General features: G+C 43.1%; 1 protein-coding gene across 5 annotated transcripts in view; it reads right to left on the bottom strand.

Annotated features, from left to right (window-relative positions):
* CRYL1 (crystallin lambda 1) overlaps positions 1-26446 on the bottom strand; it is a 168186-nt gene that overhangs the window by 23089 nt on the left and 118651 nt on the right. For all 5 annotated transcript variants that reach the window (XR_013995544.1, XM_081083559.1, XM_081083562.1 and 2 more), the window contains one exon: positions 20048-20242. Coding sequence is in view for 4 of the 5 variants with exons in the window: in XM_081083559.1 (XP_080939685.1) it covers positions 20048-20242 (195 nt within the window). In the remaining variant the exon portion in view is untranslated. The remainder of the gene's footprint in view (positions 1-20047; positions 20243-26446) is intronic.

Raw genomic sequence — 26446 nt, 5'->3', positions numbered from 1 at the left:
TATATTTTATTTATATACATATATGTTAAATGTTATAAAGATTTCTACCTCTAAGGGAGGGCAAGGCAAAGTTGCTAAATATTTCTTAAGTAAAGCCAGATCATTCAACAGTGGAATTTTAAAAGACAAAAAGCCCTGGCAGCCTGCACTTCAGATAGGTGGGGGAGATGAGACATCATCTATACCTCATAAATCAAATATATATGTTTGCTTACTTTGCTTTTTCAATAAAGATGCCTACTTTAACTACTTAATAAATTAGCTTTTTAAAATATAATCAAGGTCTCATATGATTTCAGTTATATGAGAAGCCAAAATAATAAACAATGGATTCTAGTAAAGTCCTCTGAAATAGTTCCTGAGACTTCCCATAATCCCTCTGTGTATGCAAATGAGCACTGGCAAAAAAGAATGCTGTTTTAAAGTAAATTTTCAGCTTAATAAAAAGAAGAAATTTAAAAATTTTAGAATCTCTTCCACTAATATTTACAGGGTAAACTGAAGGTTATAATTCAAGCATTAAATCTGATCACTAATATAGTCACCATAAGTAGAGAGTCACTTAATGTATAGGCATGAGGGTACCAGTCAGCAACTAAAAAGCAACCATGTAGGTTATGCTGGTGTAAAAAAAAAAGGAAGAAAAGTTTTTAAAAGAAACTCTCTAAATGTGGCCTAGAAATTACTCTGGGAGGAAATAATGGGAGGTTTCCTTCAAATGTCTAGAAAACTGTAATTTAAAGTCAATGTATTAGGCCTCAAAAAGAAAAGTAAATAATTTGAACTTTGCCTCCTTAAACAAAGCTTATGTGAATTTACTCAAACACTGGTAACAGAAATTCAGTTAGTGTTATTTTCTGTCCACAGCCAAGGAAAAATGAAGTTAAAGAATAAACCTTTTTTCAGACTAATTTAAATTGGCAAATTGGAATAAGTGAGTATTCAAGAGAACTTAGTTGTACTGGGCAGGAAACTATTCCTGGAGCATTAACTAATTTTTTACTGATGGTTCATCTCATAATAAAGATGCTTAACATGCAATGAATCCAGAGTAGTCATATTTCTATGCAAAGAATTAAATTAAAAGCTTTCAAGACTGCACTGCAAGATTTCCAAAGCCTCTTAATAATATTTAAAACAAAAAAGGGAGGATAGTGGAGTAATCTCCTGTTAGTCTTAATTACTTAAATTTTTTACTTTAAAATTTCTTCACTTGTAATGCTGATTGCAAGAAACACACCGTGTCAGAATAAGCCAAAGGGAAATGGTTTGAAAAAATGAAAAGATCCCAAGTCTAGTTTATAGAAAGGTCCCTTTATTAACCTTTGGTCAAGAATATGCTTGTATATTTCTAGAAAACTCCTCCAAGCCCATGTGAATTCCTGCAACAATGGATCTAAGAGAGGAACTGACCAGACAACTCCAGCCACAGATAGCAGTGGCCCCAAGCAACATGCTCACAAGAGAGGAGAAACAGTCCAGAGATGGGGGATGGTGAAGATGCCTTGCCATGCTAGCAGTCAGCAGCTGTGCGTCGCTACAGGTTGCCCAGGACAAGCCAAAGAAGGTCAGACCTGCATTTGCTCACCATTTATCCACCACACGGAACTGGAATATCATTGCTGTCATGTCACAAGGGACAGTAATTGGAAAGGGGACTCAAAGAACTGTTGGCCCAGAAAGAAGCTTGCTGCAGACTGATTCCATAGGTGCCAGGCAGCAATTTAAAAAGACATGATAAAACTCTATCCTTTCCATTGAATTTTAAAATCTTAAAAGGACCCGAGCTCTGCAAATGGCATTCTTTTTAAAATTATTAAATTAAAGAAAGGGGATATGCTTTAGGCTAATTCCAGCATGTCATAATTATGCAAGAAGTTCATCAAAAGGTTGATGAACCTTGGGGCTTCAGCAGGGCTGAAGATCTGCATATATTATTGACTGCTGCCAGACAGCTGAAGGCAGTTCCCCAAACCTGATAATCTTTTACTGTTTACCAAACCTTACCTTTGATATGTACATCTGCTTTGCTATAGGGCAAAATGTGTTAATAAAAAAACCCTGGGACTGGAGATTCAGGGAGTTTAGTTACTAAAGTTAAGCCTCCCCTGGTTCCCCCAAAATGCCTCCCAAATTTATATTTCATATCGTTTATTTAATTTGCGTCGCAGGCCCTTCTCCAGATTCCTGAACCTTTCTAGACGTGGAAAAGACCCTGGCAGGAAGTGTTCCTTCCTCTTAAATTTTTTGGAATAGTTTGAGTATTAGTGTTAGTTTTTCTTTGAATAATTGGTAAAACTCCCCTGTGAATCATCTGGATCAGGTCTTTTGTTTGCTAGGAGTTTATTATTATTATTATTATTATTATTATTATTTCAATTTTATCAGTAGTTATCAGCCTATTCATGTTTTCTGATTCTTCCTGATTGAGTTTTGAAAGGAAACTGGTTGTATTTTTCTAGAAAAATGTCCATTTTGTCCAGGTCATCCTGTTTGTTGGAGTAAAGTGGTTCATAGTATTTTATTACAATCCTTTGTATTTCTGTGGGGTCAGTTGTTACTTCACCTATCTCATTTCTGATTTTGTTTATTTGGTTCCTCTCTTATTGTTTCCTGGTGAGCCTCACTAGAGGTTCATCAATCTTGGTTTTCCTTTTGAAGAATCAGCTCTTGGTTTTATTGATATTTTGAATTTCTTTTTGTCTCTATGTCATTTATTTCTGCTCTGATCTTTATTATTTCCTTTCTTCTACTTCAGTGGTTCTCAACCTTCCTAATGCTGCGACCCTTTAATACAGTTCCTCATGTTGTGGTGACCTCCAACCATAAAATTATTTTTGTTGCTACTTCATAACTGTAATTTTGCTACTGTAAACAATATGTAACTATATATGTGTTTTCTAATGGTCTTAGGCAACCCCTGTGAAAGGGTCATTCAACCCCCAAAGGGGTTGCGACCCACATGTTGAGAACCGCTGTTCTACTTGTTCTGGACTTTTCTTGTTGTTCTCTTTCTAATTCTGTAAGTTGTAGGGTTAGATAACTCACGACCAGTTTTTCTTGTTTTTTGAGGTAGACCTGTAGTGCTATGAACTTCCCTATCAGGGCTGCTTTCACTGTGATTCATAGATTTTGATTGTTGTATCTTCATTGTAATTTGTTTCCAGAATGTTTTTATTTCTTCTTTGATCTCTTTGGTAACCCAATCATTATTTAACAGCATCTATATAGCTTCCAATTTTTTATTGTTTTTATTGTAGTTATTTCTAATTTTATGTCATTGTAATCTGAGAAGATGATTGACATGATTTCAATCTTCTGGAATTTGAAGAGACTTAATCTGTGTCCTAACATGTAGTCTATCTTTGAAAATGTCCCATGTGCACTTGAGAAGAACGTATATTCTGTAGCTTTGGGATGAAATGTTCTGAAGATGTCAATTAGTTCCATCTGATCTAGTGAATCGTTTAGGCTTGCTGTTTCTTTGTTGTTTTTTTGTCTAGAAGATTTATCCAGTGATCTCCACGGGATATTAAAGTCCCCTAGTATGACTGTATTTTTGTCGATCTCTCTCTTGCTATCCTCTGGAAGTCTTTTATATATTTGGTGCTCCTGTATTGGGTGCATATATGTTCATCAGAGTTATATCCTCTTGTTGTATCAATCCTTGTAGTATTATGAAGTGGCATTTATTATCTCTTGTTATGACCTTCAATTTGAGATCTATTTTGTCAGATATAAGTATTGCTACCCCAGTTGTGTGTTTTTTTCATTTTCATTTGCCTGAAAAATTTTTTCCCATCCCTTCAATTTCTGTCTGTGTGAGTCCTTTGTTCTGAGGTTGGTCTCTTGTACATGGCACATACATATGGGTCATGTCTTCTTATCCATTTGGCTGCCCTATGTCTTTTGATTGGAGCATTTAACCCATTTATGTTTAAGGTTATTACAGATAGGTTCTTGTTTGTTGCCATTTTAATTCTTTATGCCTGTGTTCCTTTTTTCCTTTCTATTTCTTCTTTTTATAACAGTTCCGTTAGCATTTCTTGCATTGCTGGCTTATTAGTAATAAACTCCCTTAGCCATTTTTTTTTTGGTCTGTGATATAGCCTTGCTCGATAGGGTATTTTTGGATTCAGTCCCTTGCTTTGATCATTTTGTATACTTCATTCCATTCCCTTCTGGCCTGATGTGTTCCTGTTGGGAAATCAGTTGATAGTCTAATGGGAGGTCCCTTATAGGTAACTCTCTGTCTTTTTCTGGCAGCCTTTAAGATTTTTACTTTGTCGTTGACGTTTGTCAATTAATTAAAATGTCTCTTGGTGTCATTCTTTTTGGGTTCATCTTGTTTGAGACTCTCTGTGCTTCTTGGACTTGTGTGACTTTTTTCTTCCCCTAATCAGGGAAGTTTTCTGCCATTACTTCTTCAAACAAGTTTTCTATTTCTTGCTCAGCTTCCTCTCCTTTTGGCACCCCTATTATGCAATGTTGTTTCATTTCATGTTGTCCCAAAGCTCCCTTGTACTCTTCTCCTGCTTTTTAATGTTTTTCCAGTTACTATTCTGCTTGGGTGTTTTTTTCTGCCTTGTCTTCTAACTTGCTGATTCAGCTTCTTCTAGTTGAAACCTTCCATGTGTTCTTTATTACAGTTATGTCATTCTTCATTGCCTCTTGATTCTTACATATGTTGGTGAATTTCTCATCCAGACATTTGAGAATAACCATTACTCTGAATTCTTTCTCTGACAAACTGCTTGCCTCCATTTCATTTAGTTCTTTTTCTGGTGATTCGTCCTTTTCTTTCACTTTGGGGTTGTTTTTTTGTCTTCCTATTTTTGCTGTTCTTTAGTAATTGTTTCTATGTATTAGATCAAACTGCTATGCCACCCCGATTTTTTTAACTGGTCTTATGTAGTAGATGTTTTGTGGGACCCAGTGGTGCAGGTCTCCTGGGCTGGGTGATCCAGGGAGGCCCCCTATCTGAGATATTTGGGTTCTTCTGATGTAGTTGGGTCTTGAATGTTATTGTCTCATTCGTGGATGGAGTCTCCTCTCAGTGTGTCTGATTATGTGGCTCACTCCCTACCTAGCCAAGCCAACCGCTGTGGAGGTGCTGACTGAATAGCACAGAATACAACACAATGAGACATGGCACAGAAGGAACAGAACACAAATGTACACAGACACCTATAATCTCAATAAAAGTGACCACTGGAGAAAAGAGAATTAGAAAAGATAAAGAAAAGCAAGAATGATAGTGAGGGGAAAAAGAACATGGGGAGAAAACACAATAAGAAAACAAATAAAACAAAAAGCACACACACAGAAAAAGTGGGCAGGGCAGAATCTATAGATGCAGAGCTTAAAGAAAATAAGGTTAAGGAATTGTAGGCATAGGGGAAGGACCACAGTTTAGGATAGAAGAGGGAGAGAAGAAATGAGAAGACAAGAAGAAAAAAATAATTAAATAAGAAAAAATTTATTTTGAAGAGGCCAATAGAGGAAAGAGCAGATAGGTCTAAATTTAAGAAATGAAAGAAGTTAAAAAAATTAGGAGAAGAAAAGAGCAAGAGAAGAGAGAAAATGAGTAATAAGAGAAAGGGAAATGGAGTAGGAGCAGAGAATAGGGAATTAGGTATATAAATAAACCAACAGAGATGAATAATAACACATCAATAAAGCAGATAAAGAAGATCAATTTTTAAAAGGGGAGAAAAAGAAAGTAAAGAGAAACACAAAATGGAAGGATTAAAAAAAAAGAAGAAAGGAAGAAAAAGGTGCAAAAAATTACAAAAAATATAAATAAAAATTTTTTATAAAATAAATATAAAGAAATGAAAAGTGAAGTAGTGTTCACTTCAATGAAATTTTAATGCCCCATGGGATCTGGTTTAGGACCCCACTCTTCTGTTCTGTCTGCTAATTCTGGGCTTCCTGTTAGGTACTTGGGTGCTCATCATTCTCGTACACCGTCTTTTGGCTTTTAGCACCCTGCTTGAAGCTCCAAGAGATCAACCTGGTCCTGTGCTTGTCTGTCTCCACAGGCCTTGGCTGCAAGCAGGGGGGGCCAATCTGCCCTCTTTGCCTGTCTGCCAGCTGTCAATCTTAATCACTCAAGCGTTTGTTTCTGACAGGGCTTTAGGTGGAGTTGGTGCTGTTTCACTTTGAGGGAACAAGATGGGTGTTTTTCACTGACCCAGAGCTACTCCTCCGTGAATGGCCCAAAATATTACTCTGCCCTTGGTTGGACAGAGATCCTTGTATGGAGACCAATGGGGTTAGTTGGAAACCTGGAGTTTTTATCAGTCTGGTTCCCAGAATATCAGGGTGGACAGCCCTTTTTCCAATCCAGTCACTGAGGGCTCCTTGAGAATATTCAGACACGTAAGCTTGGTCTCTGCCTTTGTTTACTCTGTAAAGCTCAAAATGCAGGGTGTGGCAGGCTGAGCCTACTGGGTGGGGAAGGCTCCTCTGGGAAGAAATGCCGCTTAGGTATGAAAGCCTACGAACGTCCCAATGCAGGACCCCTGGCCACACTCCCCTGCCCTGCTTCCCTCCCCAGCCTCTCCTCAGACATCTCAAGTCCGTGCCTCCCACCCTGGACCAAAGCCTCGGGTGAGCGATTGCAATTGAAAAGTCCTGTGTTCTGGGTTTAGAGAATAAAAACAAAGACAAAACAAAAACAACAACAAAACCGCAGCTTTCTCTTCCACCAGCACCACACTACTTTCCCATCATGGCACAGCCTTTCAAGGCTGTGGTCTTGGGTCTAGAGTCCCTGGCAGCTAGCAGCTCTGCAGCTTTTCCTTTTCACAGTTGGATGTTATGTCTGCCGCCAAAGGATGCAATTTTGGTGCTCAGCCTGGGCCAGGCTTCAATTTTCCTGAGGGAACTGCTGCTCCAGTAACACAGCTTCCTCCTCTCCCTCTCTGCCTGCTGGCTGGCCACCCCTTCCGAGCCCTTGCCACCCTTCCTACTGGTCTCCAGGCATTTTCTGCCCTTCCTTGTTGTAGGTTGTCTCCTCAGCTGTGCCTAATTTGTTAATTCCAGGTGGATGTTCTCCGATTTAGTTGTATTTCCAGTCTGGCTCCGGGACAACATGCATACACATCTGCCTATTTGGCCGCCATTTTTCTCGAATCCTTGTTTTATTTTTAATTAAGTATGTGTTTGATGTTTTCATTATGCTTGTCTATTAATGGGGCTAGAGATGTCTCTAAAATAATAAGTCAGCAAGATCTCTCCTATCAATAGGATTATGTTTCTCGCCAATTGGGCTACTCAGAAAGTTACCTCCCATAAACTAATAAATACAATTATAAAAATGGTCTACTTCTTAAAGACACTAGCTACTAAAACAGCCGTGGGCAAACTACGGCCCGCGGGCCGGATCCGGCCGTTTGAAATGAATAAAACTATTGAAAAAAAAGACCTGACCCTTTTATGTAATGATGTTTACTTTGAATTTATATTAGTTCATCCATGCTTTTGTTCCGGCCCTCCGGTCCTGTTTAAGAACCCATTGTGGCCCTCGAGTCAAAAAGTTTGCCCACCCCTGTACTAGAAGGAATTCTAATTAATGGATGATTCCCAGGCAGAAAACAAGTTTCCAGAGAGAAGGTTTCTGCAGTGTCCACATCCTCACTGACTGTCCTGGAGGGAAGTCAGTATGCTGTGTGCACCTCCTTAAGCCACCATCCTTCTTGGAAAAGTCCTGCCCTTCCTTAGCCCCACATCCCATGCATGGTCTCATACCTGGAGTCCCATTTATTGGGTTTTCCCAACCAGATGGCTGACTCTACATTGCCTATGATTGGCCTCTACTTAACTGACCCTTGTCCAGTGGTCAGAGCTGTGTCCTGGATGTGAGAAAGGGCAAGTGGAGATTGGGAGTTGCAAGACTCCTTGTCCACTGTATCTGAACTTGAGCAGAAGAACACAAAAGAAGGAACCACACAAAAACAAATAGCAACAAAATTAATAAAAGAAAAACAAACAAAGAAACAAAAAATAAAAAGAGACAAAAATAGAAGGAGCCACAGACCACGGGGCAGGCAAGGGTGCAGCAGGACCCAAGTTGAGACCACATTAGGACCTGCTGTGGGACCAGAAGTGAGAGGAACCAACTGCCTTCCTGCAGAGCCCTGTGTGAAGCAGGGAGAGCTGCCCAGGTTGATCCTGAAGGGAGGCCCAAGCCCAGAATGCAACAGGGAAACAGAGGTGGCTCATTTCTAGGATGTGAGGCTCAGGGGAGAGTAAGGGAAGGTGCTCAGAGATTCCCAGAGCTCAGTGGGCAAGGCTGCTGCAAGCTAGTCTTTTATAACCACAGGTGATTCACTCTGACACTTTGTACATTATTTCTTTAATAGAATTAAAATCCTAAACTCTTACATTTAAATTTAAAAATCCATAACATGTAGAAACTCCTACAGCTAAGGGTGTGGTGTGGAGGGCAAGAGCTTGCTTCTCTCTTGGCTTCTTTAACTCCCCTTTACATTCCAGCCCACCATCTACATGACTCTTCTTGCAAGTACAGAGACGTTGCCACTCTCTGTATGGTAATATTCTACTCAAGCCTCAGCTTTTTCCTCCTGGACACATTCCAGGATAGCCATAGCCTGAAGCAGTGCACAGTGTCTCTAACATCTCTCTCCAAAGAAAAACTACCACAGTCCCACCTTCCAGCTGCCTGTTAGTAACGGACTGCTTGAACATGCTTTCTCTTGTTGAGACTCTGAAGTCACAGGACAACTGCTGCCTCCTTGGTCCCAAACTCTGTGAAATAAGTCACTGAGCTGCTCTATTTTCTTCTTTTCATCCTCACTGTCCCATTTTGAACTGTTTTTCTTTCAAGAGTAGAAGTCCGAGTAATTCGCAGGTAATGTATTTACTGGGTCACAGGGCACCTGCTCAGGGTGATATTTAAGGGAAAATGACATCAGGGAATAATAGGGCCTCCCCCGACTGTCAGGAAAGGTCAGGCCATAGCGGCAGTATATTGTCGGAGATGTGTGAGAAGGAAACATCCTGGGGATTAATGAAAATTGGAGAAATGGACCGAGGCTAATCCTGGTTTATGGAAGGAGAGAAGAACCAAAGACCACCTACCTCTGCATGACCTCTGCATGTGTAAGAGGTAGTGATGGTGGTAAATTTGCAATTTTAGGTCATCTTCCCCCCCTAAAATATGTTCACCAATCAATCAAGCCCCCTGTGTCACCACCTCTCCATAAGGGAGCTCGCTGCACATTTTAACTTAATGGTAACAATTCCTAATGTGCAGGCTGCTCGTTCCCTAGCCAAAAAACACAAGATACTAGTGCACTTGACCCCACCCCCACTCACCCCCCCCCACCCCCGCCCTGCAGCAGGAGGAGGAGCCTCTCATTACAAGGAGACTGCCCTTTTTCCTCATACCCAGGAGGGACCTACTTTTGTTCACACAGGCCCATGACTAAGAGGAAACCTGACCACAATTTGCATCCCTGTTCCAGAAACAAAAGGCTAGATGAAGGTGGCTGGTGTTGAGTGTGTGGGGAGGCCAGCTCAGGTTTGGACCAGAAACTTATATCCTCTGGACTGTGACAGACTCACATTCATTTGTTCTGATGTGTTTGTTTTATTCAAAAGTGAATAAAATCTTTTTTTAAAATTAATGTTCACGTCTTTTGGGAATAACCAGAGGTATTCAGTGTCATAAAACTAGGACTGAAAATCATTGCTCTAAAGTGACCACTCCCCTGGCTTAACTCCCCTTTACATTCCAGCCCACCATCTACATGACTCTTCTTGCAAGTACAGAGATGTTGCCACTGTGAGAACCTTTCCACAGAACAGAAAAAAGCTGGTTAGCACTGCAGGTTTATCTATTATAGGCCTGAGTCAGAGATAAAGAGAGTCAGAAACAAGAGACATACAGAAACAGAAAAACATGGAAGAAGAAAAGACAAATAAAAGACGGTAGAATATATGGTACCTCATTGAAATTAAGACTCCATTAGTTGAGCCGAAACCGGTTTGGCTCAGTGGATAGAGCGTCAGCCTGAGGACTGAAAGGTCCCAGGTTCGATTCCGGTCAAGGGCATGTACCTGGGTTGCGGACACATCCCCAGTGGGGGGTGTGCAGGAGGCAGCTGGTCGATGTTTCTCTCTCATCGATGTTTCTAACTCTCTATCTCTCTCCCTTCCTCTCTGTAAAATATCAATAAAATATATTTTTTTTTAAAAAAAGACTCCATTAGTTGAAAGTTAAATTAGTATTTAATGTTCCATTAAGGAGGAAAAATGCTGCCAATAAAGATGTTGAAATGTAAAAAAAAAAAAAAAAAAAAAAGTTTTATCTTAGAACAGATGAAATATAATACATGGAGATTTTGAGGCCAAGGTCTTCCTGGGCAGTGAGCCAGGACTTCTCCAACTTTAATGTGCACACGAACCTCCTGGGGAGCTTGTTAAGGTGCAGACTATGATTCTGCAGGTCCAGGGTGGGACTTGAGATGCTGCATTTCCAAAAAGCTCCCAGGCCCACGCTGCCACCCACAAGTCCCAGACCTCACGGGTGTAGCTAGGATATGAGCATTTCAGCTCAGCGCTAACTCACAGGTGACAGCTGTTTCACACAAAAATTATTTTTAAGGACTCAGAACATTGTCATTATTGATATTACCATGATAATCCATAATATTTACTAAACTGAACAATATGCCAGGCATGTTCTCATCCTTAAACATATATATATATCCTTGCCCAATCCTCATCATATCCTAGGTCCATTGTTATCTCCACTTACAAATGCAGGCACAGAAACACACACAGAGGTAGCACAGGTTTGAATCCCTGCCTGTCTGTGGTATATGAATTAGACAATCTAACTTTCCAGGCTAGTGTCTTCATTTGTGAAGGCAAAAATAGCATGGTTTTAAGACTGAATGATTGGAAAATATCTGAAAATTCTGAGAAAGTAAGGAAAGTGCTCTGAAAACTCTGAAATACTGTACAGGCTGAAGTCACTGAAGAACAAAGGATCTCAGGTGGTTCCTGGTGTTGAGTACTGATTCCTGTCACTCTCATGAATTATACTCAACAGAAACTGCATTTACCACCAAGAGCCTCATCTGTTAATATCACCACATGACCTTTGGGATCCACTTTATTACCTGGAAAAATTCCTCATAACTCTTGGGGGCATTCGTATCTGAAAATAAAAACAAAGTTCTGGAATCTGAAAGGGTCCCAACTGGTCCCACAGACCACCCTTCCCTGATGAGAAACCAAGAACTGAGCTTCTGCAGCTCAGAGCCCAGGGAACAGAGAGATCCAGCTTAGTGATCCCACAGCTCAGAAGGATGAGTAAGACCTGAGCTAAGCACTCTCCACATATCGCCACCAGCACATACAACAGGCTGAGAACCTGTTCCTGGCCCCATGACTCATGTCTGCTCACCTCCACTCACCCATCCTATATGGAACAAGGATTTACGGGAAGTACAAGCTCAGCTAATATCTTGACGAGACTTTATCACTACTACACAACTTCCCGACTGTGCTCATTAGCTTAAGAATATCGGCATGGAGTCACATTCCTGGCCAAGAGGATCCTGTCACCCAGTGACCCAATCTTGGGCTGCTGGACTGCAGCCAGACTTGTCCATCAGGCATATCCAAGCTGACAAGGGCAACTTCATCCAGATTCTGAAGTCAACTGGGAGGGAAAGTGGAGTGAGGCCTGTGAGACAATAGAACCCAGCTCCCACATTCCCTCAGATTTCTGGGCACCCATCTTACTCCCAGATAGTGCCTGCCTCTGCAGAGCTGTGTGGGGAGAGACACGCTCACAGGTGATGACAAGACAGTGTGGCATGGTCTAGGATGCAGTAAAGACAAGGTGCTTCTTATTCCTGGCACTTTTGCTTTCTGACCTAGAAATGAAACCTGAGGCTTAGCTCCCTCTTGAGCCCCACAGTTGACAGGCCAGCACAGGGGCCTCCCTGACCCTACCTCTCTTAATTTCTCTTTCATTCTTGGCTGCAAGTATTAAAATATGCCCTCTGGAGTTAGTAAGTAAAATTGAAAACAGAAAAATCACAGAGAAAGTCAATGAAATAAAAAGTTGCCTCTTCAAAAAATCTACAAAATTGATAAAACTCTACCAAGACTGACAAGAATGAAGAGAGCAGACACAATCACCCGCATCAGGAATGAAACCAGGGCTATCACTTCAGACCCTGCAGCCACTAAAAGGATAATAAGAGAGTTCCAACAACAACTTTATGTTCATAAATTCAACAACTCAGAAGAAATAGACCAATTTTTCAAAAACCACAAACCACCAAAATCAACCACGATGAAACAGAAAACCTGAATGGGCATAGGACTATTAAAGAAGTGGAGTTTGTAATTAAAAACCTCCTGAAAAAGAACTCTCCAAGCCTAGCGGGTTTCACTGGAGAATTCTACCAAACAAAGAAGAATTAGCAAAAACTACAATCTCTTCCAGAAAATAGAAGAGGACAGATACTTCCTAACTCATTGTATACATTATCACCTTAATATCTATGCACCTTGATATCAAAGTAAAACAAAGATAGTAAAAAAAGAAAGAAAACTATAGACCAGTATCTCTTCTGAACTTGGATGCAAAAAATTCTCAACATAAGCAAATCAAATCCAGCAATGTCTAAAAAGAATGACACACCAAAACCAAGTGAGATTTATTCCAGGCATACAAGGCTGTCCAACATGGGAATGTCAATCAAAGTGATAGCAGCAGAAATAGAACATTGGGGACCAGCTATAATGGTAAGAAATATTAATCATGCTCTGTTAACCATGATTACTTTTTCTGATTAAAGAAGGCACATTCTAACTTGGCTGGCAGTTGCACGTGGGACCTGGGAGCTCACCTGGAAATGCAGCCCATCCTCCCCATCCAGGAGCTGCCTATTATCATGGAAAGATTAATAGCCTTGTCCCAGAAACCAGAGCTGCCAGCCCTTTGCATATCACTAATCCTTTGAAGCCTGGCCCCCCTTTGAACGCCCCCCCAACCCCCACTCCACCGGCCTTTGCATATCCACAGGCCTCTGCAAATCTCCAGCCTGCATTACCTGTAAACTGCCCATTTGGCACACCCTTTTGCCTACTTCCCATGTAATCTGTGTCCTTCTACCCAACATAAGGAGCTGGCTTATGGTGGGGTAGAGAGCAGATTTTTGTGGATGACCTACTGTTCTCCCATATTGCCGGCAGTATTGGAATAAATGCTCATATATGATTCAACCCTGTCTCTGCTTAATTGGCTCAAGTAGTGAGAGGCAGTGTGGACCCATTGATTGTCCAGTTACAAAAGTGTCCTCCACATCAACAGAGTTAGCAAGTGGCAAAGCAGCTTCCTTGGCTCCTCTGCCACCTGTATCAGGACACCACCAGGGCTGGGTGGGGATGTAGGCCATCATTTGGGCCAGACCCCTGGCTGTCCCACTCCAGCTCATACCCCAATGTGGGGGTGGGGCCCTTGGAAATCCATGGCTGGATTAGGTTTGTGCAGAACTATTTACACAGCCAATGGAACGGCATTCTTGATCCATTGCTGACCATCACCTGAAAAGTCAGGACAGAAGCACACAGACCCCTATCCACACAAGACCTCTTTGAGCTCTAGAATCAAGTCACATTGTACCTTTTCCACCCAGGCTGTGGAATTAGGATAATAAGATAATTTAATTTATTTAAGTGAATTATCTCTGAGACTTCCACCAGCCCTGTCTGGGGCCAAAGAAATGGTTCTGCCAAATTTCAACATGCTTTGTGAATCCAGAAAGTCATGAACCAGAGGCACCTATGTGAGTCTTTGAATAGGGAAACTCCTGCTCATCTCAGCTCACTCTGCTTACCACATCCAGGCTGAGCCTCAGGGTCTTGTATCCACACATGAAACTCACCCCAGAAAGAGCATGTCATGGAAAGATAAACTCTGCAAGGTCTTTTGATCTTTTTAACTTAAAATATATTTTTAAATCTTCAGTTTTTACTGTAAAACTTCCCAGATTCAGCTCCTTTTTACAATAAAGCTGACCTTAAATGTTTTGAGATTAACTTGGAACATCCTAAATCTAATCAAGTTTAACTGGCTCTGAAATTGTGAGTCAAAGGGGTGTCATCTAAGCCCAGCCCTGGCTGGCTCAATGCACATGTACAGATATACAAAGATGAAGGGGCAGCCCTAACCGGTTTGGCTCAGTGGATAGAGCGTCGGCCTGCAGAGTCAAGGGTCCCAGGTTCGATTCCAGTCAAGGGCATATACCTTGGTTGCGGGCACATACCCAGTAGGGAGTGTGCAGGAGGCAGCTGATCGATGTTCCTCTCTCATCAATGTTTCTAACTCTCTATCCCTCTCCCATCCTCTCTGTAAAAAATCAATAAAATATATTTTTTAAAAAAAAAAAGATGAAGGGGCAGCTCTAAGGAGGCATTCTTACCTTTCCTGATTCTCAGTACCTGACGTGGAAACAGACCCCCAAGAAGCAATGGTTTTCTTTCAAGAAATTCATGCAATAAAGTCAAGAATCCTTAAACCAGCCTCCCTAATAAGCAGAAATACTGATCCACTCTTCCCAGGGAGAGTGAGGTGGGGGTGACATCTCTTCTGGGGTACAGAACCCAGAGGTGCCCACATGCTCAAAAGGAGGAATCCTGCTCTGGTGGAGTGAGACCTACAGCTTCTTTGCCCTTGGAAGCAACTACTTTGTGAACAAGTGCACGCCCGTGTGCTAGTGGCCCTTCCATATCTGGGAAGCCAAAGAAGCAACTGCCCTTGAGCAGTGATAGTAAAAGCAGGCACAACGCTGGAAGCCCCAGCCTCCCTCCATACTCCTTCCCCTGGAGCCCTGACCACCACAAGAGAGACACTTCGCTATCAGTGTACTAGTAAGTCTTCCCGGCAGAGCTTAGGGATGCCCCACATCTCTTCGGTTCCATCCTCACCCCAACCTGGACAGAGAGACCTGCCGTTTCTACACCTGCCTTCATTCTCACTGTCTATAGATCAACTTTATTTTTTTTAAATATGATTTCAGAGAGGAAGGGAGAGAGAGAGAGTGCGCCCACTGGGAATCGAGCCCACAGCTCGGGCATGTGCCCTGACATGGAATTGAACCGTGACCTCCTGGTTCATAGGTCAACACTCAACCACTGAGCCACACTGGCCGGGCAATCAACTTTATTTTTAAAAATTTTATTTTAATCCTCACCCGAGGATTTTTGCTTGATTTTAGAGAGAGAGGAAGGAAGGGAGGAAGGGAGGGAGAGGGAGAGAGAGAAACATCAGGTTGCCTCCTGTATGCACCCCAAATCAGGAATCAAACCCACAACCTTTTGGTGTATGGGAGGACATTCCCACCAACTGAGCTACCCAGCTAGGGCTCAATTTAATTTTTTTAAGTAAATCACCTCTGAGACTTCCACTGAAGGCAATTCTTTGAGTTCTATTTACACTTTCTTAATCTCATTTCTATAGCTTCTCATTTTGTCACATTCACACTGTATCCTGCTGGATCTCCGTACTCAGTTCCTATGGGGACTCTAGGCATGTGAATTTCACAGCAGCCATTGTAGAGACACATGCAAGATTCCCTTTCTCAGAAAGTATATCATCCCCCAAACCCAGCAGACCACACTCTGTCTGCCATTAGCCCCTGGAGACAGGACAGTTGAAAGAAAGGTGGGTAAAATGAGACAAGAAGAACAAATCAACAAATGACAAGTGCTGGCGAGGATGCGGAGAAAAAGGAACCCTTGTGCACTGCCGGTGGGAATGCAGACTGGTGTAGCCACTGTGGAGAACAGTATGGAGTTTCCTCAAAAAACTAAAATGGAACTATTTGAGCCAGTGATCCCACTTCTAGGAATATATCCCAAGAAACTAGAAACACCAATCAGAAAGGATATATGCACCCCTAAGTTCACAGCAGCACAATTTACAATACCTAAGATTTGGAAACAGCCTAAATGCCCATCAGCAGATGAATGGATTAAAAAACTGTGATAGGAGGAGATTTCAAGATGGCGGCCTAGGTAAACACCTGTACTTGCTGCCTCTCACAACCACATCAAAATTACAACTAAAAAACAGACAACTATCATCCAGAACCACGGGAAAGCTGAGTGGAAGTTCTACAACTAGAGGTAAAGAAGAAAGCACATTGAGACTGGTAGAAGGTGCGGAGAGGCGTGGAACGGGCTGGCACCTGGGTGCTCTGCTTTTTTAATCGAGAGGGAGATATAAGCGCCCGCTTGCTCTGAATTCCAGTTCCAGACGAGACTCTGGGGGACCCAGACACATATGGAGAGAAACTGGACTGTCTGACATTAGGACAGGAACGGGAGGGCAGCTTTCTTTCAGACGGAGGTGCTCGCAGCTGTCATTTTTCCTGCGCTGGGACCTCTCAGGTGCAGGGCTGACTGGCAGCCAATGCTGTTTGCTCCACCCAGGAGATTCCCTGAGACCCCACCCCACCCCATTAACAACCCCACCCAAGCTGTGCACAGCGGCTTTTGCATATGAATGGCCTGTCCTTTCTCAGCCTAAAACCTGTCAAACTGGAAGCAGCAGCAGCAGAAGCCTGCCTTGCTACACAGCTGGGCCTCCTCTGGGCACTTCCAAACTCCGTAAAAAGAGGAGGAATCTGCAGACCTCTCTATAGCTCCTGCTGGGTCGCCCAGGCAGTGGCTAACTTTGCACCTCCTTGGAGATTCAAGAGCCAGTGGACCCAGTGGTCAGTGTGAGACCATACAGGATTACAACTCTTCACATCCATAAGAGACACACTCAAGGGGCAGAAACAGTGAGCACCAAAGCCCCATTGAAGCAAGTCTTGGCCCAGAAGGGTGTCTCCTTCACAGCAACTCTTCCATTGTAGACACAGCTGGTCCTCACAGCCAATTGGCCTGGAGGTCAATTCCTCCCAGTGATTCCAACAGCAATCAAGTCTTAACTACAACAAGACTGTGCACACAGCCCACAAAGGGGTGCACCAAGAGTGTCCACTGCAGGTGATCAGGGAGGCTGAGCCACTGGGCCCTATAGGACACCTACCACAAAGGCCACTCTATTAACTCAAGGAGATTTAGCAGCTACCTAATACATAGAAACAAACACAGGGAAGCAGCCAAAATGCAGAGACAAAGAAACATGTCACAAATGAAAGAAATGGATGAAAGCAAAATACTAGATATAGAGTTCAAAACCACAGTTATAAGGTTACTCAAGAATCTTCTAGAAACCTCTGAGGAACTTAGTGAGAACTTTAAGGATCTTAGTGAGAATGCCAAAAAAAAAATGAATAAAAAAAATAATGGAAAAGGACCAGTCAGAAATTAAGCATACACTGACTGAAATAAAGAATATACAGAGATTCAACAGTAGACTAGAGGATCCCAAGAATCAAGTCAAAGATTTGAAATACGAAGAAGCAAAAAATGCCCAACCAGAAAAGAAAAAAGAATCCAAAAATATGAAGATAGTGTAAGGAGCCTCTGGGACAACTTCAAGCGTACCAACATCCGAATTATGGGGGTGCCAGAAGAAGAGAAAGAGCAAGATATTGAAAACCTATTTGAATAAATAATGACAGAAAACTTCCCCTGCCTGGTGAAAGAAATAGACTTACAAGTCCAGGAAGCGCAGAGAACCTCAAACAAGAGGAATCCAAAGAGGACCACACCAAGACACATCATAATTAAAATGCCAAGGGCAAAAGACAAAGAGAGACTCTTAAAAGCAGCAACAGAAAAACAGTTAGTTACCTACAGGGGAGTGCCCATATGACTGTCAGCTGACTTCTCAACAGAAACTATGCAGGCCAGAATGGAGTGGCAAGAAAGATTCAGTGATGAATAGCAAAAACCTATAACCAAGATTACTCTACCCAGCAAAGCTATCATTTAGAATTGAAGGTCAGATAAAGGCCTTCACAGATAAGAAAAAGCTAAAGGAGTTCATCACCACCAAACCAGTAGTATATGAAATGCTGAAGAGTATACTTTAAGAAGAGGAAGAAGAAGAAAAAGGTAAAGATAAAAAATTATGAACAACAAGGTGGCAACAAATACATATCTATCAAGTGAATCTAAAAATCAAATGAATAAAAAATCTGATGAACAGAACAAACTGGTGAGTGGAATAGAATCAGGGGATGGAAATGGAGCAGACTGACAATTCTCAGGGGAAAGTGGGTGTGGGGAGTAAGGGAAGAGATCGGACCATAGTGGGAGGGCGAGGGCCTAGGGTGGGATGGGAACGGGTGGAGGGGAGCTATGGGGGGTGGGGGGGGAGAGGAACATCTGTAATAATCTGAACAATAAAGATTAAAAAAAAACACACACACTGTGGTACATCTAAAAAATGGACTTCTATGCTGCTGTAAAAAGGAAGGAATTCCTACCATTTGTAAATGCATGGATGGACCTGGAGAGCATTATGCTAAGCTAAATAAGCCAGTCAGAGAAAGATAAATATCACATGATCTCACTCATTTGTGGAATATAATGAACAACATAAACTGATGAACAAAAACAGATCCAGAGACAGAGAAGCATCTATCAGACCGTCAAACCTCAGAGGGAAGGTGGGGAAGTGTGGGGGTAAAGGGGAGAGATCAACCAAAGGACTTGTATGCATGCATATAAGCCTGACCAATGGATACAGATACCAGGGGGGTGAGGGCATCAGTTGGGGGTGGGGGGAGGTAAGAGGGAATTTAGGACACATATGTAATACCTTAATCAATAAAGAAAATAAATAAACAAACAAACAAACAAAAACCAGACAAAGCAGACAAATAAGTCTACCATCCCACCTCTCCAACCAGTGAAGGGGACAACAGAATCCTCTGTGGCTCTTGCCATGTTTTACTGTAATGTTGAGTTTTTCTTGTATCTATTATATTGTTCCCCTACTTTAGACAAGTGGAAATATTTTAAATAGCTCTCCAAAGGGGTGTTTTTAGTTCACTGTTTCTTTCAAATATCTTACCACAAAATGAAATTCAAAGACATTCTGCAATTGCTAAGAAATTAAAACTGCAAACTTGATGGTGGGAACCACAGCACTATCTTTCAGATATACGACCACTAAGTGGATTTAAGCAATGAGAACACAGAGTTGCAGTTGTTGTGTGGCAAATGCACTGGGCAGTGAGGTCAATGAGGAACTTCCAGAGCTGTGCCCAAATAACAAACAGGGAGGCAGAAGGGCCACTGCATCCTGCATTGGGACCTGTGGGAGTGGAGTCTTTGTCCCTGTCCCAGGCTGGGACCCACAGGCCTGCAGAAGGCTCAGACAGGAGCTGTGGGCCCAGTGCAGGTGGCAGCGCTGTCACCCACCTGAGCACAAACCCATCCTGCACTTTGAGTCCTGGGACACCATGTCCCCATACAAATGTGGTTGGGAGTGTGTGCAGGGAGGCCACTTCTTAGGTGACATGCAAAATCCTTTCATTAGAGGATGAGGTTAATTGTGAAAAAATAAATAATGTTCTTTTTCTACATAAGACAAGCCTGTTACTAACAAGTGTAAAGATTATAATTGTTTCTTCTCAAGCTCTTGAAATAAATTGGGTTTGTTTAGAGGACACATGTGGACTGTACTCAAAATGCAATTTTTTTCCTCCTAAAAGATAACACTGGGGGCGAGTAGTCTGAGTCTATGGGAAATGCAGCATGTCACCCGGAGACAATTATGCGGCAATGACACATAGGAGCAGCAGTCTATCATCCTGTCCTACATCAAATGACTCCATGTAACAGCATCAATGAAGATTCATCCTCATTGCCTTTTCACTGCACCTGAGAAAACAGCTGACAGGCTCCAGAAACAGCGAGGAGCCCTGAACGCTGACTCCCTGCAGCCACTTCCCCCAGGAAGCTGTTTCCACTCTGCTTCCCCTCTTGGCTAGCAACCACCCCCAATTGCCCCCTCGCTCATCCCCTCTACAACCCTCCCTCAAACTGTCCCTACTATTGTCCCCACTGGCCACTGCAGCCTGCGTACCTGCACCAGCCTCCAGGCCTCGCTGATGACCGCATACTGCAGGCGATTCAGGACAAATCCATCGACCTCCCTCAGGACCCTGACTGGGGACTGTCCGATCTTCTGCATCAGGGCGTGGGTCCTGTCCACTGTCGCAGGGGCTGTCTCCGGGTGGGGGACCAGCTCCACCAGAGGAACATAATACGGGGGATTCACCTTATGAGACAGGAGTGAAGACAGTCAACAGGCAGCTCCAGAGTTTGGGCATCATTCTGCAGACCCTGTTCGCCGCCTTTGTCGGATGGTCAGATGGGATTCCTCTCTGGAAAGGAACCCTGGGTTCAGCTCCCAATGACAGCAAACTCAAAAAACAGAGTATTAATTCACAAAGGAGAGAGAAAAAGAAGGAAGTCCAGCACCGGATTACATGGTTTTGTTTAAAGGATCATGTCCAACATAAGAGTTAAAATTTGGAGGTTCATACCACCATCCTATACATTACAGCTATTCCCAAACCCCTGACCTCTAGGGGATTTTACTTCTACCAGCTGCGCGGACTTCACACCGACCCCAGCCACCTCTTCCCAGGACAGTCACCGTTGGTCCTGCAATTCTGTGTCCATTAGAAATGACTAACAGCATCTTCCCCAAACTTGGCGTTTCCTTAACTTGCCCATGTTGAGTCTCAGACACCAACCTCCCCAGTAAAACCTCACCTTTAAATTGCACAGCCCCAGAACCATCCCCTCCGCCCCCCTTCCCCCTGCAGCCTTGACCTAGGTTCAAAGTCTAGGACAGGAGGGCCAGTCCTCAGGAGCAGGTCCTGATGGAAATGCTTGTCCAGCCCAGCGCCGAAATATTTGGCTCTGATTTTCTTGGTTGACTTTGAGGAACCATTCTTGAAGATTCCCAGAGAAAATTATCAGATGTCCACAGACAGCACCACTTAACATAACCTGACACCTCACATGCTGCAGTAAACCTTCCCAGGTGTTGCTTGTAGGTGGTTTTTCTTTTATACATAGGTGAAAATTGGTAGGACCTCATGTTACCAAATAACTAAAGAAGTATCCATTTTAAAATGACTCCAACAGAAAAGGAAAAGAAAATGTATTTCTCCTAGGACACTGCCTAGAAGAGGTGGCTAGTGCAAATACAGCTATAGTTTCATGGCTTCTGCTCCTAGCCTGCCCTGGTCACACTTGCTCAGCCCTCTTAAAAAGTGAGAGATGATGGCACCTGTTTTCAAAATAAATTATAAATCAACGCCTCACTTGAATCACTATCTCCTGCCTCAATCATTGAATTCTTATAAAAAACATTTCACCTCTGGCCTTTTTAAAAATCAGAATTATAGCAACTGGAACAGTGTCTGTATCAGATGAACTTTATCTCACTGTATAGCAGGGATGCTGGGCTCAGGGTCTCTTCGGTGTTCTAAGCTTCATGTAGCAAACACAGATGGAGACCAACAGTTAAAAAGCATCTTCACGAAAACTTGCTAGTTCCCTGTCTCTGTCCCTCTCGCCGGCTCTGCTCCTGCCAGTGCTCTCTCTGAGTGACGGTGTTCCAGGCTGCACCCTTAGACTCCCTCTGTGTCCAGACTCTCCCGGAGGGCTTGTCAGCTCCTAGAGCATTAGTGCCATCAAGATGCTGAGACTGCCGGAACTGGTTTGGCTCAGTGGATAGAGCGTCGGCCTGCGGACTGAAAGGTCCCAGGTTCGATTCCGGTCAAGGGCATGTACCTGGGTTGCGGGCACAACCCCAGTAGGCGATGTGCAGGAGGCAGCTGATTGATGTTTCTCTCTCATCGATGTTTCTAACTCTCTATCCCTCTACCTTCCTCTCTGTAAAAAAGGACACTCAACTAGTACAACAAGAAGCATCCTTGGTCCCTGCCTCTCCCTTACCTCACCCATTTTCCATCAGTGGCAAAAGTCCTCTCAGTTATTTTTACATCTCTCAAAAAACCTACTCCCTCTGCTATACACTTAGCTCAGGCCATCACTTCCAACCTGGGTTCTGACACTCCTCTCTTCCCTGGCCTCCTGCAGGCTCAACTGTCATTGCCAGGTGACCCTTTGTAAGGTGGAGCTGTCAAATCCATAGAGACAGAAAGTACAGAAAAGAGAATGGTGCCTGCCCAGGGCTTTGGGAGGAAAACTGGAAGTTGTTTAATGGAGACAGAGTTTCAGTTTTGCAAGATGAAAAGAGTTCTTGAGATGGATGGTAGTGATGGTTGCACAACAGTGTGAATGTACTTAATGTCACTGAACTAAACACTTAAAATAATTAAGGTGGTAAATGTTATGTGTATTTTATGACAATGAAGTATTTTTTAAAAATTAAAAGCAGGACTCTGGCCAGTTTGCTAAGTGGTTAGAGCATCACTCCATGCATAGAAGGATTGTGGGTTCGATTCCCAGTCAAGGGAGGGTGTAGGTTCAATCCCTGGCCCTGGTAGGGGCACCTGTGGGAGGCAACCAATTGATGTGTCTCTCTCACATCAATATTTCTCTCTCTCTTTCTCTCTCTCTAAAAATGGAAAAAATATCCTCCGGTGAGGATTAACAAAAATAACAAAACAACAAAATTAAAAGCAGGAGCCTGATCACTCCACCTCCAGTTCAGAGTCCTGCAGCTATTCCCTAGCACCCACAATAAAAGTCATAGCTATAGGGATTGGCCCTCTGCTGTGTCCCCAAGCTCAAGTTGATAGGCTGCTGGAAAAGGACCTTCAGGTGCCTGAGGGCTTGGATGGGGTCATTCTTGCCAGAGCGCCTCCTTCTATGATAAGGAAATTAATCCCTATTCCATGCTCAGAGAAGGATGTGACAATCATGGCAGGTGCCCCTTAAATTTAACATGGTACACATGTGAGGAGAGGAAGGGAGAGGAAAGAAAAACAATATAAGTGATTCCACTAAAAAGGAAAGAATAGCTACTTCCTGAAATGTTCTTCCCTTTCTGACAGGGACATAGGACAGGCCTTCGCTGTTGGTCTATGAGGAAGATAGAGAAGTAGGCCCTCAAGAAATGGGGAAAACAAAGAAGAAAAAGAGATGATTTCTTTAAAACAGTGGTCGCCAACCTTTCGGGCCCCATGGGCCACCAGTGGTCCGCAGACCACCGGTTGGCGACTGCTGCTTTAAAGGTTAAGCACACTGGTTCCTGAGCTGAGTCCTGTTGGAGGCACAAGAGGAGATTGTGGCTCAAGGCTGTCTGAGAGCTCAGGTTGAGCTGAGCAGCACAGGGAGCCTTTCTCCATTCACCTTGTGAAAAGCCTTGCCCGAATCTGGAACAGAGCCGGAGGCATGTGATCAGATGATAGCACAGCCCAGACACAGAGTCCATTTATTCTCTCTGCAGCCAATTAAAGAAGTTAACCTCACAGATGAAAGGAAGGCTGTCCCTTCTCCAAAAGATCCACTCATACCCACACAGCGGGGGCACTCCTGTCCAGGTAAACTCCTCTTCTTCTTACAACATGATACAAAAACGAAGGGGTCCTTGTTCACAGCTGGTTCAGAGGATTTCATCTCTCAGTATTCTGATAATTTATGTTTGTCCTCCACAGAGATAAAAAGCAAAAGTAGCCCATGTGACCAGGGAGCTGGCAAGCTGGAGCAGGCAGCACTGTGCAATGTGCAGGACACACAGACACATGCACTCTCCATACACAGCAAACCCAGAAACGGACCGTTCCAATGACCACCTGCATGTAGACAAGTGGGTTCAGAGGTGCAGCAGAGAAGGTGCATGCATGGTAGGGAGTGCTGGGCGGGAGCACCCTAGGCACCTGTGCAGGCCAGCCTGATTGAATCCCAGCAGCAGCCCAGTTCCGGCCTGACTGGTACCTAGGCCAGAGCTGTGCCTTTGGGAGCTGCTCCCATCCAGGGCTGAAATCCTGTGGGCTGACATGTGTCAATCCAAGGCAGTTCCATCTATGGAGCATCTGTAACACACAGAGGAACACCAAGAGCACTGGATGCACTAATGAGGCGCCATAAGCTCCACAGGACCATCACATCCCAGCTGAAGTAAGGAAGGAAAAAGGGAAAACTTAATTATAAAGTGCAGCTAAAACTATTGGTGGAAACCTGGGGTGTCTTGATGGGCTGCTGACATAGAATCGAAGTACCAAGAGAGAATGCACCACACTCGGCCTTCAGTCAGTCATTGGCAAAAATTGCCCCAAATGGCCTCTATCCCTCTACAGGGAAGACAGACAGACAGGGAAAGGCAGCAAAAAAATATCAGATAGAAAGAATGTCAGATCATGGAGAATGGTTGTATCTTCCCTCTTGCTTCACCTGTTACTTTTCCCCTCTAAATCCCACTTCAACTACCTGGATGCTGAGAGAGCACAACCAGTGCTGAGGGCCCACTGGGAAGGTGCCCACCAAGAGAACATGTGTGATGTCAAAACTCCCTGGCAGATGGCCCTTCTGTGCAAGGTGGAGACAGCAATCTTTCAGGGCATGAACAAGCTTCCTCTTCCTTTATCCTGTTTCCTGTCCAGACAGAGGATCCCACTGATGGGCACCGAGCTGAGGGCAGCGGCATGTAAGCTGACACCCTGAGCTGCTCCTGCCTGGACAGCGGTAACAGAAAACTGCAGCTCCTCAAAGGTTACCGATGGGCCCTGGTCAGAGCATCAGCCCGCACACCAAAGGGTCGCACATTTGAATCTCAGTCAACAGCACGTACTTAGGTTGTAGATTCAATCCCAGGCACTAGTAGGGGCATGTTCAGGAGGGAACCAATTGATGTGTCTCTCTCACATCGATGTTTCTCTCTCTCTCTCTCTCTCTCTCTCTCTCTCTCTCTCTCTCTCTCTCTCTCCTCTTTCTCTTTCTCTCCCCCACCCCTTTCTGCTCTCTCTAAAAATTAATGGAAAAAATATCCTCAGGTGAGGATTAACAAAACCAAAAAGGTTCTGGGTTCCGTAGGTACTGCCGGTCCAGCTAAGATTGAATTGTCCAAGATGCTTTTTGTCCTTTGCAGAGGTCATTGGTATGATCAAAAGGTGAATGACACCAGCACAGAAGGAAAAAGCGATAAAATTCCAAAGGTAGTTAACCTGGGTGATTTGATTTGCTTTAGTTAATGTCATTTGGATTTAAAATAATTTATAAAAGTAATGACAGGTTAATTTTAAACTGAGGTTTGACTGACTTTGACTCTGCAGTTTGTATGTCATTAAATAAGTAAAACTCAGCAATACTGGGATGGTATGAAGGAGAGAAATGTCATGATTCAACAGTCACTGATTGAGCACCTGGTCAGAGGCACTGGGCTGGTGGAACAGAAGAAAATGAGTAAGGTGTGGTCTCGCCCATTGGTAATTTAAAATGGAATGTAATAGAAGTCTTTTTTCAATTATTTTTTATTTAAATATAGTTGGTATACTGGTTATATTAATTTCACGTGTCCAATATAGTGATTCAACATTTTCAGGCCTTACAATGTGATCACTCCACTAATTCTGGTAGTCATCTGTCACCATGTAAGTTATCACAATATTATGAACTACATTCCCCTTCCCCTTTTCACCTAGACCCTCACACCGAACCTTCTGGCAGCCATCCCTTTAGTATCTGTTTCTATGAATTCTATTTCTGTTTTGTTTGTTCATTTGTTTTGGAATCAAATGATATTGTCTTTCTTATTTGTCAGACATACTTTACTTAACATAATACCCTCTATTTCCATCCACATTGTTGTAAATGGCAAAATTTTACTTTTTTATGGCTGAGTAATATTGCATTGTATATATGTACCACATTTTCTTTTTTTTTAATTTTGTTTTATTGTTTAAAGAATTGCAAAGAGTATTATATATGTCTCCTTTTTTCCCCCCTTGACATTCCCCCGGCCTCCCCTACCCCGCCATGTCTTGTGTCCATTGGTTATGCTTATATGAATGCATACAGGTCCTTCAGTTGATCTCTTACCCGCCCTCCTCCATCCCTCCCTGGCCTTCATGCTGTAGTTTGACAGTCTGTTCGATGCTGCTCTGCCTCTGTATCTATTTTTGCTCATCAGTTTATAATGGTCTTTATTAACTATAAATGAGTGAGATCATGTGGTATTTTTCATTGACTGGCTTATTTTTTTTTTTAAAGTGTTGTGTTTTTCTTTTAATATATTTTATTGATTTTCCACAGAGAAGAAGGGAGAGGGATAGAAAGTCAGAAACATCGATGAGAGAGATCAATCAGCTGCCTCCTGCACGCCCCCCAGTGGGGACCTGCCCGCAACCAAGGTACATGCCCTTGACCGGAATCGAACCCAGGACCCTTGAGTCCACAGGCCAACACTCTATCCACTGAGCCAAACCGGTTCAGCATGACTGGCTTATTTTACTTAGCATAATGCTCTCCAGTTCCATCCATGCTGTTGCAAATGGTAAGAATG

This window comes from Myotis nattereri (assembly GCF_964212035.1).
Source record: "Myotis nattereri genome assembly, chromosome: 2".
NCBI classification, from domain to species: domain Eukaryota; kingdom Metazoa; phylum Chordata; class Mammalia; order Chiroptera; family Vespertilionidae; genus Myotis; species Myotis nattereri.
Note: the sequence above shows the minus strand (reverse complement) of the source record. Positions and strands in the feature narration are given on the sequence as shown.